Genomic DNA, 16,708 nt, shown 5'->3' with positions numbered 1-16,708 from the left:
CTTTTCTTTAGTAAAACTTTCCTAACTTTTTGATACAAAAGTATCAAGAAGAGAGGTCAGTGAATAGAGTTAGACGAGTCAAAGGCGTTTTAGTATTGTATACCCTTCTTTCAAACAGAATCCATTTCTTTGTCCAAGTGTTAACTCAGATAATACATACATACATTTTATAGAAATTAGATTCTATTTAGAAAAAATGTACACGGTCTTAGTGGTTCCATCTACCAATTTTTTTCTTACGAGATTTTAATCTCCGTGTTTAAAGACATATTAATCTATAGATTACAGATAGCTCACCCTGTATATCATTGTATATACATGGACATTAATTTACATTTGTTACGAACTTCAATATTCGGTCCACACCAATAAATATGAATTTGATCGTACCAGAGAAAGGCCAATTCGTTGTCAGTAATGTTTCACAGCGTAAGGACGATGTTCTGCGTATTGTGGTCACAGACGGGACCACAGAAATCGTTCTCGCATTCTTGTACAGAATCCTCTCTGACAATTCATTCGGGCCAGACCAATCGCTATTTGTCAACGTTTACGAGTTCCCAGACAAGGCAATGTTTCTGGAAAGTGTCGCAATCGAACTTACTGCGTTCAGTCCCAATATGTTACATGGTAAACACCCTTTTACTTTTGCAGTTTCTTGATCACAAAATCAGGAAGTTTGGGATTATATATCTAGTAAGGGTATGTCGATTGCCTGTCAACAGATCATTCTGAAGTGTAGTGGGCGGAGGGGATACAGGGTTTGAACATCTTTGATACGTTCCATGTGTAATCGATACATCTACCCAGGGGAAACCAAAACCTTGGAGAACTATTAACGCTCCATTAATGGTGCCGTCATTTACGATCGGACAAAACTTCTGCGAAAATTTTACTACTTAAAAAGAATCACACAGAACGTGTTAACCCTTTCATTGCGAATAATTTCGATGCAAAACGCACGGCCAGGGGCCGATAAACGTCGATAGCAGTAAAAGGTTTAAACTTGCCGAGTAATAATGTGCCTTCATAACACGAGACTATAAATCTAACTTCTAATTTCTAAATATGTTGACTTTGTACTTTTCCGCGTCGGGATATTCGATAGAAAAGTAGTATTAGATACTTTTGACTAGATACTAAGTTGTGATTATTCGAATATTTTCAAGGTATTCGGATGCTATGAATAAACTTCGAATATTGATCCTTTGAACGCTGAATGCTACTAGTACAGTTTGAATTTTAACGATTTAAACGTACAAGCCACAACTAAGTTACAATTGCAATTCTTTTACCCTGAATTAAGTAATACGAGAAAAAACTATTTTCGAACATACGTGTACGTGTTCGCAGTTATCATCGGTAGCTTTTGCTGGACGTATGTATGCGTCTATAGTTCATATCGGTAGCTTTTGCTGGGCGTATGTATGCGTCTATAGTTCACACCGGCAGTTTTTGCTGCACGTATATATGCGACTATAGTTCACATCGATAGCTTTTGCTGGACGTATATACGCGTCTATTGTTTATATCGGTAGCTTTCTCTGAACGTATATATTTCATCCATAATGTTCAAAGGGTTAAATCAAAATAAGTTTGTCAAGGAACGATGACAAGTAATACGTTATTTTATGGATATAGGTATCATTTGCAGTCACGATGCCTCGGTCGCGTTCAAGGATGTAGATGTTGCGATTTGCATTGGCTCAGCGAGGGAGTATACATTTGATGCACAAGAATATGACGAACTGTTCTTTAAGGAACATGTTCGCATCGCCAAGTTTTACGTACTCGTATTCTTTTCATTGGAGTTAGACGTTAAGATTCTCCCGACGTTGCTATAGCGCTTTGTTCTTTTCGCGACAGGGGGAATGCGTAGAGAAGTATGCGAAAAAGGACGCAAAGATTATTACGCTCGGAAACACAACTGCGAAGATCATATCCCGATACGCCAAATCCATACCCTCCGAAAACATAACTACCCTGGCAATGTTCAATTTGAAAATCGCCGCGGCACACGTACGATTTACGTAAATCACTGATGATACATCGTATCGTAACGTAAAATACAGTAACTTCCGGTTTCAAGGCGAAAATCGTATCTACTGACAACCTTGAATCCGAAGTTGGGTGAGAATTTGTTCTTGGAACTGAGCAAATTTGAACGAGCTACCTGCAGAGGATAGTGAAATTTTGTTAAGTTTTTGATACATCTTTACGAAAGTATTATCAAGTATTATTAGAAAGTCCTACTTGCAGAGGACAGTGAAATTTTGTTTAGCTTTTTATATACCTTTATGAAAGTATTATTAAGGGTTTGGCGAAGTTTCATCTTCTGATCAAAATTAGTTCAAACATGACTTTATTCGAATTCAGCAGTGTTCCGTTCTACTGGATTGTTCAATCAGTTTTGTCGTTCGATAAAACTTATTGAATAGTATAGTATTAGGTCGTTTAATAAGTTTCATCGAACGACAAAACATATTGAACAACCTATTACATATGTATAATTAAAATTAATTCGAATAGTGTCATGTTTGAACTTATTTTCATTGGGAAAACTTCACCAATTCATTAACAACATTCACACGAAGATATAATGAAAAATATAAAATTGAAGAATTAGTAACAATGGTAGGGACGACACCGCGTCATGAAGATAAGATTTTATTCATGAGAATAAAATTCCACTTTGGAACCGAGGATTATTGTACATTTTTCGCGTGAACATTTAGTTTGTTTGGTCACTTGTGAGTGACCCTTTTGGGGTTTTTTTTTTTTTTTGTTTTATACGGGACCCGTTTCAGGTTATGGTGTTCATTTCAGATTGCAGCGCGAGCAAATTGTCTTCCAACGGATATTAAAAATATCATAATCTGGGGCAACAACAGTAGGTACAGTTTTCCAGATTGCAGATACATGTATTTAAAGAATGGAGAACCCTTATCAGACGAATTAATAGTGTGGCTGAGAAGCAGTCTTCCCCGCGTAAGAATGTTTATTCTATCGTTACATCTTGTAATTTTGTATAACTCGAGTGTAATTACAAAACCGTGAAGTTATTATTCAGAAACAGAATCAATTGGTTGGTCAAAGTTACTAGCAAATTGTATCCCTACAACCTTGTTAAAATATCCGTCCACTCTATCTTTCAGTTATTAAGCGGCCAGTTGATTTTGTTCAGTCTGTTACATAAATGTTCAGCTACATATATTACATCTGAACTTTTCCGAAGCAGAAGAGAACCGAACAGAAATAATTTATTGGTCGAGGAAAAGTTTGTTTAACAATTAAACGGTATTTCCTTTTTTGTAGATTATCCAAAATATTACTAACAGACCTAGCTATACCAGATCGCTGGCGATTGGGCTGGCGGATCACTGTAAAATCTTATGGAATGGCACTCCGGATAATGAATGGATTTGCATGGGGGTAATGTCCGATTACTCTTATGGCATTCAAAGAGGAATATTTTTCTCGTATCCTGTTTACTGTAGAAACGGACAGTACGAAATCGTAAAAGTATGAGAACGTGGTTGGCAACTATATAAGATTCTTTCAGTTAATTCATCGACTGCCATACATCGGTATATGATATCTAAATTTTTATTTTCGGAGACTCGGTATTTGAAAGTACAAAAACTCGTTGATCTCGATTTGTATAAAATTGACTGGGCGGTCAATGTGTTACTACTTACGAGTCAAATCTACAGAGTGTTCCATTTATAGTGTAATTTCGTAGGATCTCGTTCTCGACGAATACGTGAAAAGACATATCCTGAACATAAGCAGGTTGATAGCGAGAGATATATCTGCCGCCATTAGAGTATGCGATTAGTACCCAAACATCTGATACGTTTTAGAGCACACGTGTTCGTATACTATCTATGCATTTTATTCCGTTTATACAAGGTACATTTATTTACAAGTTTCCTTTGACGGCATAAAGTTATAACTTTACGACGTGTCATAAATACATGGAGCCATTATTTGTGCATCGTTAACATCGTAGTTTTATTACACGAATAAGCACTTGCCTTCACGAATGCTGTTAGTAATGAAAAGGCGTCGATAATTTTCTTAAATTATATATATATATATATATATATATATATATATATATATATATATATATGTATGTATGTGTGTGTGTATACATATAATTTTTATTACGTGACTCCAATATTTTTTATCGACGACCATTAAGATCCTTTCCCTATTGAGTGTACTAATGAAAGGGCTAATAATGGAAATTATTCAAGCTGCTGAACTCGATGAAACTATTTCTCTCTTATAGAAAATAATCTTATTTTACCATATTTCAAGTAACAGAATTATCCTCCCTACTATTTATATTTATCTAGTGCGGTTCTTATGGTCTCAGTTCAAAGTAAAATCGTTATACACCCCATTTCCGAGTAAAAGAGAAACAAATTGTATTAAATTATTTTCTTTACACTTAAATCTGACTTAGACGCGACTAAATGTTACGATTGATTTTTGTATGACAAAAATATGCTGGCTTATTTAAATTAGGGAACCAGTTTAAACAAATTGCCGTCTAGCGGTGTTTGTTAGAGTATTAACAGATCTGTCAGTGAGATCACATATAATCTACGTAAGGTGTTTTTGTTTTCTGAACATTGTCTTGCTGTTTGCCACGACACCCGACAAATAGTTCCAAGTGTGCAGTTTCGTATCGAACCGTTCCTTTCTTGACAAAATTTCCAATTTTTGTAAAAGAGACAAATACATTTAACAATATACCGCGCGAAAATCGTGTAATTTTTAATGAAAAATGTTCTCTCCGAAAGACAAAGGAAAGAACGTTTCGTGACGTCAAGAATGAAAACGAGATCAATCCGGTCACATAGCTAATAGATAATTTTTCAATAGAGGAAAATCACGTGTGGTAATTTGTGTATCCGATAACTGATGTCGCTTAAATAATTTCTCGATCGTGTTTCGTTGTGTCTCGCCATGTTTCTTCCATCAACTGTGCATCGCTGGTCGGGCGAAAGACAAACAGGATTAGCGTCGAATTTTTTTTTCTACCTGAATCAGGTTCAGAGATCCAGATACATGATTTGCGTGGCAGAAATTGCCCCGCAAGCGGCAAGGGTGCTCGCCACGCAAACTACCGCCGTGGTGGTTCCAGATTGGCTAACGATCGTCCCTAGACAGCAGGAGAGCAGAAATTGCGCCAGGAAGACCATGGATGAAACGATCGCAACATCGGTACCAAGGCCGCGCACGCCTTCGCTTTGAATGGCTTCCCCATCGGTTGTCACCTCGAACTGTAAAGTCGACTAATTGAATTTTTGCTCGATATACACATACGTGCGCGCGCGCATCGTTACATCGTATTACATTGTTTAATGACATTACAGTTTTCGCAATGCTTTATTGTGCTTCATCGAATTATCAACTATTACTTCTAAAAGGGGCCGTTACGATGGAATAAAAATAGCGCCAGATGCCAATGAAACTTGACAGCTGGTTCGAGTTTCATTAACTAATGAACATTTAGTTGTGGTGACTCGAACTTGACGATATTTTGATACATCAACGTGAAAATTTGATCGGTACAAAGAGCAACGAGCACTGAAGTAAATTGGTTCAGGTTAATCAGATGTAAGTACACAACGATAAAGAGTACCCGAAGAAAAATATATTATGTCATGTAAGTTTGTAATTAATTGCAAAGATTAATGGATACGAAGTAATATTTCTGGTAGTATTAGTAAAAATTGCTACTTTTTAGCGTTGAGAAAAAAATAGCGAAAAGCGGTTATCTAGTAGGAAAAGTGTGAACAACAAAGGAGATAATTTTTCTTCGTAGCTGCAAAAGTATTACTTTGTGTGTATTGATTTTATAATCTTTTAAATATGGTTAACGAAAGGTAAAAATTGTTTGAAGTATAAATGTCTTTTACGATGGAATTAAAATATTCTATAACTTCTAAGGGAGGACGGACATTGTAATTTCATTGTATTATTTATAATTTTATGTTTATAATTTTATCATTTTTGCTCCGACGTGGCATAGAAATGTTTCTTTATATGTACGTATGTTATTATAAATGTTTTTGTACCTTTCATATATTCGGTGAATTAAAAAAATTAATATTTTTTACAAAAAATATTTATTTTTTATTTATGAAATAATAAAACTACTATTAATAATAGTGACGAAATCGACTACAGATCCGTATTCAGAGACCCCAAAAATCAAAATATAAGGTGTGTTTTGGGAAATTCTTAATATTCTTCTAGCGTTTATAATTTTGGCCAGCTTTTCGGCGTTTTGGAACACTGTGTAACCCTACCTAAATGAAAAGATCATTGTCGGTGCCTGTCCTTAAGGACCGATGCGACTTGACATCATGCTCAATGTGTTAACTGCACTAAGCAGTATACTGTTACAGTTCTCGTTTCTTTTAATTGTTCATAAAAGCCTCGTAAGATAAACTTTACATGTGACAAATGTCAGGGAGCTGTATTGTCTTGAAAGTTAAGTCCGCTATTGTTACCAGGAAAACGATTGTCCCGAAGAATACCGTCCAATTGACAATAACTATTAGCACTTGATGAAACGAGTCGAGTGATCCTTTGGGAACAATTCTACTTCTGGGACTTATTTCTTAAAGAGACACTATTACACCAAATAGCACCAATCTTTAGAATAATTGTTCAGTAAAGACCGTTGGTCGAAGTCTCGACTCTCCAGCGAGTAAATCGTAAAGAACGTAAATAATTGAAAATATTACTCACCGTTGACGAAGCGTGATAATGCGCCACCAATAAGTATGGCATGGTGAACAAAGTGGAGTACATAACACCTGCGGTCCAAGAGAATATGATCACTCCTACCGGATGTTTGGTCAGCGCCATCATCATCATGCCTGTACTATAGAACAGTAGGCCGCAAATATAAACTCTTCGGGCTCTGTCGAAATGAAGAACGTTTCACAAAGTTTGATCGATAAAGAGTTCCATCGAAGTAATAAAACGCATATTGATAAAAATAAATCTTAATCTTTTTATACATAGGACGTATAAAAACGCGTGGGTATAATTTCAAGACTGAATTCAACATACAACAAAAATAAAAGAGTTTAGATTAACATTTTTTCCATTTGACTTTGCTTCCAAGTTTAAAGGCTTTTTTGTGTTTCAATCATTCTCGTTAGAAACTAAGTCAGAATAACTGACTCCACTTGGCTGTTTACTAAATAGCACCGTTTTATACCTGATATGTGATCACACTGACTGTAAACACTCTAACAAAACACCAATGCGCGAGGATTGGTTTAAGCTTAAGTTTTTAGATCTCTAGACCTAGTGCTTTCAGTCTATGACAGGGACCACTGGACAATCCTTAATGACTTCTCCACCAGTAATCCAGTTTTTACATAAAGGTTATTTTCAATTAAACGCGAAAAAGTAATCTTTCTTTTGCTCATTGATAACACTAGAGAGTTTACAATTTGATCGATGTGCTCAAGTGTATTTTCTTAAAATGAAATCACTGCTATTAATTTTTATTTATTTTACTTTCATAATATTTTATGAATCGTTGCAGTTAATTTTTTTTGTAAGAGCAGTGCGTGTCTAATATTTTCAACACAATTTTCCATAGCGATGCAATAGCTAATTGTACTCTGAATAGGTATAGTAAAATTAGTACAAGTTACTATTTATAAACAGCAAAGATGGGTAAAACATTTGTGTAGATAAAAGTTTCGAATAACGAATGAAAAATAAACAGTTTTTTATGTACACAATGAACGAATAAAAATTTAATTGTCCACTCGAATAAACATTGTGAATAAATCGCTATGCGTTGATTTTATTTGAATACAATTTTGTCCATCTCTGATAAATAATAGGTAATAGTGTTCGTTTCTTTTGAAGACTAATTTTTGTTTTTATTCACCTTAACATTCGGACACTGTACTCTATCTGTATATTTGTTGTTGCGTACAAGAGGGGATATTTAAATATTATTTTGCTTATTTTACAAAACTGTCATCGTTTATTATGGATTGAAAATACAAAACAATTTCTTCCTAACAATAACCTTTAGTTGTACAATATGTTTTCAATAAAAATTGGCACATTTTCATGTCACATTAATATTCGAATACTTTGTAAGAGGTAAATATTTTATATATTAAATTAACGAAAAACTGTGATTTCTATATTTTCTCGCAATTAAAAATAATTTTTTTTCAAATCTTTATTCACACTTCGCCATATTATACTTTCTCTATCTGAAAAAATGCAATACTCACTTTCGTCGGTAAAAATAACATTCTTCTACCTAACTCGAGGTTTTTCAACGCATTCTTTGGCAAAAACAATCTTCTTTTCCTCTTCATCTCATTTATGTATGATTTTTTTTATTACTACTCGACTATTATGCCCATTATTTCTATACACTTTTATACATATTCTATACACTGTTTCAACACTAACTTTCTTCCAGCTTTCAGAATAAATCTTTGAAGGTAATTGTGTAGCATTAAAACGCAGATTGTTAAAAATTTTTCGTAACATTTTTCTTTCAATTTTTTCATACAAAATTCCAGGTTGTCCTTTTTTTTGTTAAATTCGACGCGGTCCTCTTCTTCATACTTTTTAAAAGTGTCAGGATCTGTGCTCTTCTTGATTACTAATAATTGTGCAATTTCACGATAAGTGTTACCTTTTTTGCTGTGATCAGTTACAAGTTGTCTTTTATTAAGACTGGTATTTTTTCTTTTCGCGCCATGTTAAACTTTAGATTTTAATACTTCGAAATATCAGCTTTGTACCAAAGTGCGAAATGCAGCTTTGTGATATTCCAGGAGTTTGTATACAAAACAATCTATTTCGCGTAAAATAATATGTTTAATAAACTGTTTCTCAGTTTGAACGGTTTCTAAAAATTGTTAGATCGCAGAAAGTACACAAGTGTACGAATATTAATGTAACATACAAATGTAACAACTGTTTGCTTAAAATCTGTTACAATTGAGTATCAAATTATTAGGAAGAAATTGTTTGTGTATTTTCAATCTACAATAAATGATTAATCTTTTTGTAGAATAAGCAATATGTTATGTAAATCGTCCTCTTTTATACAAAGTAATAAATATTGAACTAGTACCGGGTCCGAATATTAATGCGAGTAACCGTAGAACAGTATGCAAAGGATGTTGGGACTTTGAAAAATGCTTGTAACTTGAAAACAAGGTGAAACAGGACAAATGTTTATATGGACATTCTTCATTAATTTTGGGTGCGTGATTCATCTTTGAAGTTATCATTACGTATTTTTATACGGCCTGTGTAAAATAAATCGATTAAAAATTTGGTAAAATGACAGTAGTTTACTTGTAGCGTTCTATCAGCTTCTCAATGACCAGCGAGTAACACGAACAAGAGAGGGAATACATGGACATTCCCCAGCACCCGAAACGAACACCACTTTCGTATAGTTCTCGTTCCTTTGTGCCATCCGGTGCCTGGGGTTTGAAAAGTTCAAGAAATATTGCTCTAGAGAATGCAAATCTACAGGCACTTCTTATTATTATTGACTAATAGGTTCAATGAATTTTGTCGTTCGATAAGAATTAAGTTTTCTCGAACGACAAAACTTATTGAACAATCGAGTATCTTCCATTTAGTTTGAAGCAATATCAGTGCACTGATTTAAATTGTACACCCCATATATATACATTACTGTAATTATTTTATGCTGAATCAAGTATTACAAAAATTGTGACATTGCATCAGAGGTATTGATCAGAGTATAAGTATTCTATTCTCAAGTGGTATTGCGCGTAAAGAAGAACGCTTCTAAATTTTGTTCATGCTTCAACGAGAGCACCGTCTAGTAATGTACTTGTGTGTACCTGATTTAGTAGTTATATTTCAGAAAAAAAACCTCAAAATAATTCTGTCCGTAAAACAAAACGATACATCCAATAGATACGGACGTTGTAAAAAGCAGTGTCTAAATAAAAGGTTAGTCTGTTCAGAATACGTCTTTTAAGTTTCTATTTATATAGAGGGTTTATTAATGAAAATCCGGGATGTTTTACGGATTGATCCTTTGTGCGAGTGTGTGTAAAAGTACTTTTCCATTTTGCAATTTGAGGCTTCTTTATCGAAGTGTGAGCTGTTAAACTTTTCAGGCGCGGCTCCAAAAAACGCGTACACTCGTGTTTAATCGATCGTATCTCGTTAACGAAGCTTCGGCTCGCAAATTGGTGAAGGATTTTTCAATTTCTTTTTCAAAGAATATAATCTTTCCCCTACTAGGAAGAGTTGCTTGCCTGCGGATTGCCGCCATAGACAGCTTCACCGACGAAATCCGTGAAGTATAGGGAGTAGCAAACGTGGGCCATCCAGCAGAACAGATTCGTCAGACATACCATGCGTAGACTGTGGGGCATATATACAATCGAGAGAAGATACTCCCTCAAGGTGGCCTTAGGATTCTCAGCGGTATTCTCGAGGCCAGGTTTATCGCCACTGCTGCCATATGTTATTGCGTCAGGTATCATGGGCACTTGGCCTGGTCTTCTCTCTGGCTCTTTCACGGGCAAAGGCTTTAGAACGAATTCCTGGCGAAGAGTGAACACTTAATATTACGAGCAGATGATTGTGTTATATATTTCAATACATGCAACGGATTTTAGGTATTCTGCAGACTGTACGAGTACTCTGCTTTGAATACTAAAATTAACCTTAAGGCATCGAGGCTGAAATTACAGACAGGATAAAAGTTAGTTACCCTCAAAGTCAATTATTTGTTGCACATTGGAACGTTAAAGGTAAGCTATAAGTAAATTTATAGGTTAAATGGTCCGTATGCAGTTAGCGATAATGAAGGAGAAACCACAACAGTGTACTGCAACGTACAGAAAATAAGTCAACAGTCGTGACTTGTATGTTGCTCCTCACAGATAAATGTTGTTTAAGCAATACATGGAACAACAAGTAAAGTTTTAAGAAACTGCCTAATCGTTACGTTCAACGATACAGAAGCAACCGTGTAAATCATCCCTGGACGTTCACTCACATCCTTCTTCGCGGCAATATCTTGATCATTATCCAGTGTTCCATAAGATACGCTCTCCTCCGTCGTAATTTTATCATGCTCTTTTTGTTCGTCTTCCTTTTCCAGAGTAGACACCTAAACGGATTCGTAAACGATGTAGCCGGTGTTACGTAATGTATGGACATTTCTTCAGGAGCGAATTTCACAAATAAAAGTAACAAAAGAAAAAAGTTTCTACGAATTCTATCTGCCCTTGTTTTTCGATTCTTGTCTCTTACTTATGATCCAACAACAGCCTCATCGTACTGTTTATTTTAGGCAATAGTTGCAATTTGATATTAACGGTTGTTTAAAATTATTTCGAAGAATGTAATAGAGATTTTTATCTTGGCGACGAACTTCGCAGAAATGTAATGTTTTCGAAATTTTGTAAATTATTTACCTGTATTGAATTCGCTCCCGAAGTTACGTTCACTTGCTATGAAACATCAACTATACAGGTCTCGAAAATATTAAAAAGAAATGTCATCCCGTTTGCGAAAGTAGGCAAATTCTTTTTACGTTGGATCTAATGTTTTTGAGCTCAAGTTGGAAGGAAGTCTCTTCTCGATCGAAACGAACCATTTGCTCCTGTAACTGTTGATACTCGTCCCTTTCTAGCAGTTCCAAAGGGATTTCCTTGAAACTGGTGATGGTGCAAAATACACAGATGACAAAGATGATGGTAATTAAAGTGAACGTGGCATGGAGATGTCCACCCAGCATAACTCCAATCGCTGTTGCGTCCCAGTTAATGCCACCCAGTCCGTACCCCATAAAACCTCCTAAGCCTGCCATTATGGTGAACGTGCTTAGACCTTTGGCGTGGTCCTCTGCGAATACAACGAGAGTCTTAATATTATTTCTCTACGGTGGTTCGTTCTATTGGTTGGTACTGATCCGATTAGAGTTTAAGTAGAGTACACGAATACAGAAAAATTGGAGGACAAATATCGCTAGGAAGATCAAATGAAAAAGGAAGATGCAACCTTTGCCATCCAAACTAATTAGAGCAGTACTATTCAATTAGAAAAGCCCCTTTCAGACATCCGCTTTCCTCTTTTATCGTTTTTCTACAGTTATCTAAATGTATTACGTTAGTGTCGCGTTCAACTGGGAGTGAAGGTACTCGAAAAATCTCACGTGACCTGTTTTGGATACCGTTGAATTGGAGAATCGCTCGGGAATATTTTGAAAGCTAGACATCTTCTTTGAATCGTACAAATTATTTAAAAAAAGAGATGCAACTCTACTTGACTGTAGATAACAATCGATCGTACAGTTAGTCCAGTTGACTATATTATCACCTATTCCTGATGTTTGGTCGATGGTCCAGACATAAGATCTCTTAACTACTTCGATCGCTACTACAGATAAAGATGTAGTAAGTTCATTTACTTGCCAGGTGTAGTGACGTCGAGTAAATAAGCCCTAGCCGGACTCTGACAAGCGTCAGCGTCGAAATCGAGAAGAACCGTGCCTAAAATCGTGAAGAAGATTCCCCAAGAGTGTGAGGGAGGTTTAATGGATTCTTCCTTCGCTTGTTTGGCTGTGGTACGATGACCGAGAGGGACCGTGTAGTTAGCCCAATGCGGTGGTGTGTCGCCGAAAGCGTAACCCATGTCTTCGCCATTGGGAACCAATATCAATCCTACGTTTAACACCGTCAATTTTATACAAAATAAATTGGTTTCTCCAATTAAGTTCTCTTGAAGAAAAAAAAACTAAGATCAGTAACTACCGATAGACTTATTTTTCTACACACACATTTTATAGGGCTGTTTCGTATACACTTCAAAGGAATAGATCTTTTCAAAGTTGTTATGGTGGATAGAACTTGGAATCCTTTTTTAATTCGTTACTGTTTTAGTTTAGGTTGCTAAAATAGACTTGGAATACATTGTTGAGCTGTTAAGATAGACAGCACTTAGAATTCTTGGATGATGCTAGGCAAGGGTGGACTGGAGTACTTATCAATTTAAACTAGGCAACAATTTACTCATTTACACTACGTAATTGTATATATATATCTCTTCATTTGAAAGTGTTTAAAAAATTTGTTTCTCTAATGTTACACGCATGAAAGTTTCAATGTGAAATTTGTGTTAAATTACTTCACAATCGATTTAAGATATACTTTGAAGTAGAAAACGATCTTTCACAATATACTTATGTTATTGAGAGTATCAATAGATAATTACAAGCTGCAGTTAAATTTGGATAAGTTATATAAATTCTACCGGTACAAAACGGAACAATAATTTATATTTCCTGCATCTGCTTTGGCTTTTAAATTGCCTAACTTATTCGATTTATTTATTTCATTACTTTTCACCGTTTTAACGTATTCCACATTAATGAAACTTTACAAAAGTTTGAATAAAATTTAACGAGTTTTTAACTAATATACTTAAGTACTTCTAAAACTAAAGGTGAAAAGTCTAGAGAAAAATTATTAAAATTTCTAGGAGATACAAGTCTGAATAGTAATATTTGTTCTTCTTAAATCTCTCTTGTATACTAGTTATAATACTCTTTTAATGATTTTTTTACTATAATATCAGACCTTTGTTCATCTAATTTGTTATGTACCCAATTCACAAATTTAAGTGCTTGTTGAAGTATTTAATATCATTCCATATGCTGATAATATATCTACCTCTGGAGTTTATAAGTACTTCAAAAGAGGCATAGTAAAAGCGAATATTTTCAAAAAAGTATGGGTGAATTAATGAAATTTTGTAGCTTGTACATACTTGAACTACTTTGTTCTATTCGATTTTTTTCTACTATTAAAAATAATTCAGAACATAGACTACAAGAAAAATCGTTCAAATTTTCGAATAATTTATTTAAATCAGCTTTGGTTCACCAACAAATTTAAAGGCTATTTAATTCTCATTATAATGTACGAATCTCTTAGAAAACTTGCACAGCAATTTAACAAACCAGACATATTGGATGTTTAGGTAAAGAAACTTTATTGAGCCATAAATAACTAGATTAAGTCGGTAAGCATAGTATCGATGGACTTATATAGCCAGGCCCTGCTGCTAGGATAAATAGAACTCGAGAAAGTAAATAAAATCAAAAATATTTTCATACGTGTATTATCTGAGACTGATAGGATAGAAGTTGAAGCACTCTTATAGATATAAGATACAATTAAGATACAATAAGAACACATGTATATTTTACTTACATTTCATACCAACTTGTTAATTTCATATCTATTTGGGGAATAAAGTTTGCAGGTTTGCAATTAAATATAGGGTTAGGGAGAGATTAAAGCTCTTTAATAGCCTCGAGAGATCGATTGATTTACTTCCGACTATAGTTACGAGTGAGGATTAAAATCACGTAAGGATGGATAGAATTGTTGATAAACGTTTCTACTGTCCTCACCTATTAATACCCCGATCGCCAATAGCATGATAAAAGGTCTTCTCCTTCCGTATTTCAATCTACATCTGTCGCTCAAGCTCCCCAGAATCGGAGTCACAAAGAAACCAATCAGAGGGCTAAGAGCCCAAACGAGCGTCATGTGCTGATGGTCCACTCCGATCTTTAAGAGTGTAGGTGAAACGAACGCGGTTTCGGCAGCGTATGAGAATTCGATTCCCATTACAGCCGCGGATACGCGTACCAATTCTCCTCGCGTTTTTCTCCTAGAAAAGAGTTCAATCCGCTCGATCACAACTCCCTTATTGGCTTCCCCGTTCTTATGAAATGAAATAGATAAATGGCGGACCTAAACAGGCCCCTAATATTTAAGCAAAGAGGAGAATTATGGTGCTACGGAGCATTTTTGGAAACATAAATATACTTCCAAGATCCTTCTACAAATTTCGGTACGATATAACGGATTGGTAATTTTTCTCGTACTGTTCTTTCACTTCGGGTATTCACACTTCAGACTCCAAATTCTTTGACACTGATCGGTAAACATTAACAAACACGTTTTATACCAAAAGGATAATCATCCTATAACCATATAGGTATTGTAAATGTTTATAAACGTCCGAACAGTGTACCGCGTGCGGCAAACGCCTATAGGCGTTCGATGTACATATTCAACGAACGCGACAACGGGATTCCCGCACAGGGTATACGTCAAGTCTCCCGATCTCACCACCGAGAGGGTTAACGAACGCCCAGGTACCTGTAAATATGCGCGTAATCGTCCAACGTTCTCTCCAATTTTGGTGGTCCGCGAAGATGGTTTAGAAATCCCTCGATTCCTTGATCCGTGGGTATTCCGTTCTTCCACTCCTTCCAGACCTCCCATTTTTCCTTGATCTTGTCACGGACACTGTGGACCCTGCCGGCAAGGCCCTCGTACTCGTGCAATTTATCTACCATGGCCGACGTTTCGCGAGCGAATCGTTCCAATGTATTTTCAATCGCAAGTCCTCGCTCCCATCGCGTTCACGATGAGATATGCCACGGGAGTTTCCCAATGTGCCGGCGTATAACGCCGGCGTGTTTGTCTTGCACTGCGAATAATTCGAGGAGAAAGCAAAAAAAAAAAGGAAAAGAAAAAGAAAGAGAGAAACGAAACGAATGAAACTTAATTGGCGCGCATCGGGTAACGACGATCAGACGAGCGCGCTTTTCCGATCCATCGCGAACGACTGGCTGACCGAGAGAAGGGATACTTTCACCGCAGGGTTGGGGGTGGTGTGCTTCGCCGGCGAGATACGAGACCCGACTGGTGGTTCCGCAAGCTCGCGGCCAAGACGAAAGCACGACCGACGTTGCCTTTCACCGAGGGATGTCTACTGCCGGGCTCCCGGTCGCTCCAACCCCGCGTTCCAAGCGGATGTAAAATGAGCTTTTCGTGTACCGGGGGAAACCTACTTACCGGGCGGTTCCTCGTTAGTGTTGATTAAAATTGGTTCTGTCGTTGGGGAACGATCGGAATTGGAAGCTTTGGAAAAAGGGCAACTTGTCGCTGGGAAACGTAAAGAGTTGTTACACTATAAGAAGGTCATCCTGTAAGAAGATGGATGGATCTCGATACTCCTGTTTCGCGATTATTTATCGTAAATTTTTCCATCCTTTGATAACAATCGCACAGTTTTCACCGAAAGAAATTGGAGAGGACTCTTTTGACAATATTATACGTTTTCGGTACATTTTATAGAGGATTATTCTATAAGAAGTTGGATGAATTTCGATACTCTTATTTTGCGATTATTTATCGTAAATTTTTCCATTCTTTGATAACAATCGCACAGTTTTCACCGAAAGAAATTGGAGAGGACTCTTTTGACAATATTATCCGTTTTTGGTATGTTTAGACGATGTTGCAAATTTCTGTTTATTAACACGTTTCGTGTCGCATGGAATACCGTATACCTTTCTGACTGTAAACAAATATGTAACGTTAAAAATTAAATTTCTTACTTTGTCAGCTGATGCGACTTAAATTCTACACCCTTTTCTCACTAATTTTTGTCTTTCGCTATCATAAATATCGTAAGCTGTATAATATTCAACCAAAAACAAAACTATTAACCATAATAGTGTGGGGCGATACGTGCCCAAAAATTCAAACATAGGTTCGGCACCGATAAATAATGGAATATGTAGAATATGTGTTTCCAAAGTTCT

At 36.0% G+C, this 16,708-nt stretch overlaps 2 protein-coding genes across 2 annotated transcripts; one reads left to right on the top strand and one right to left on the bottom strand.

Annotated features, from left to right (window-relative positions):
* The first annotated feature begins 374 nt into the window (after positions 1-374).
* On the top strand, positions 375-3,943 carry LOC143151211 (malate dehydrogenase, cytoplasmic). The gene is made up of 6 exons (XM_076320124.1): positions 375-630; positions 1,642-1,787; positions 1,867-2,019; positions 2,827-2,988; positions 3,316-3,522; positions 3,743-3,943. Exons 1-6 carry the CDS (start codon positions 375-377, stop codon positions 3,836-3,838), a joined length of 1,020 nt encoding a protein of 339 aa, XP_076176239.1. The 3' UTR covers positions 3,839-3,943.
* A 209-nt stretch (positions 3,944-4,152) lies between these two features.
* Positions 4,153-15,910, bottom strand: Lovit (loss of visual transmission). The gene is made up of 9 exons (XM_076305364.1): positions 15,255-15,910; positions 14,498-14,760; positions 12,495-12,743; positions 11,675-11,925; positions 11,075-11,188; positions 10,326-10,616; positions 9,382-9,512; positions 6,775-6,949; positions 4,153-5,297 (listed from the first exon to the last, which is right to left on the bottom strand). The coding sequence occupies exons 1-9, from the start codon at positions 15,452-15,454 to the stop codon at positions 5,067-5,069; spliced, it is 1,905 nt and encodes a 634-aa protein (XP_076161479.1). The 5' UTR covers positions 15,455-15,910; the 3' UTR covers positions 4,153-5,066.
* Positions 15,911-16,708: the final 798 nt, after the last annotated feature.

Source organism: Ptiloglossa arizonensis, chromosome 1 (assembly GCF_051014685.1).
Source record: "Ptiloglossa arizonensis isolate GNS036 chromosome 1, iyPtiAriz1_principal, whole genome shotgun sequence".
In the NCBI taxonomy this organism is placed as follows: Eukaryota; Metazoa; Arthropoda; class Insecta; order Hymenoptera; family Colletidae; genus Ptiloglossa; species Ptiloglossa arizonensis.
The sequence above is the reverse complement of the archived record's forward strand: the minus strand, read 5'-3'. Positions and strand labels throughout refer to the sequence as shown.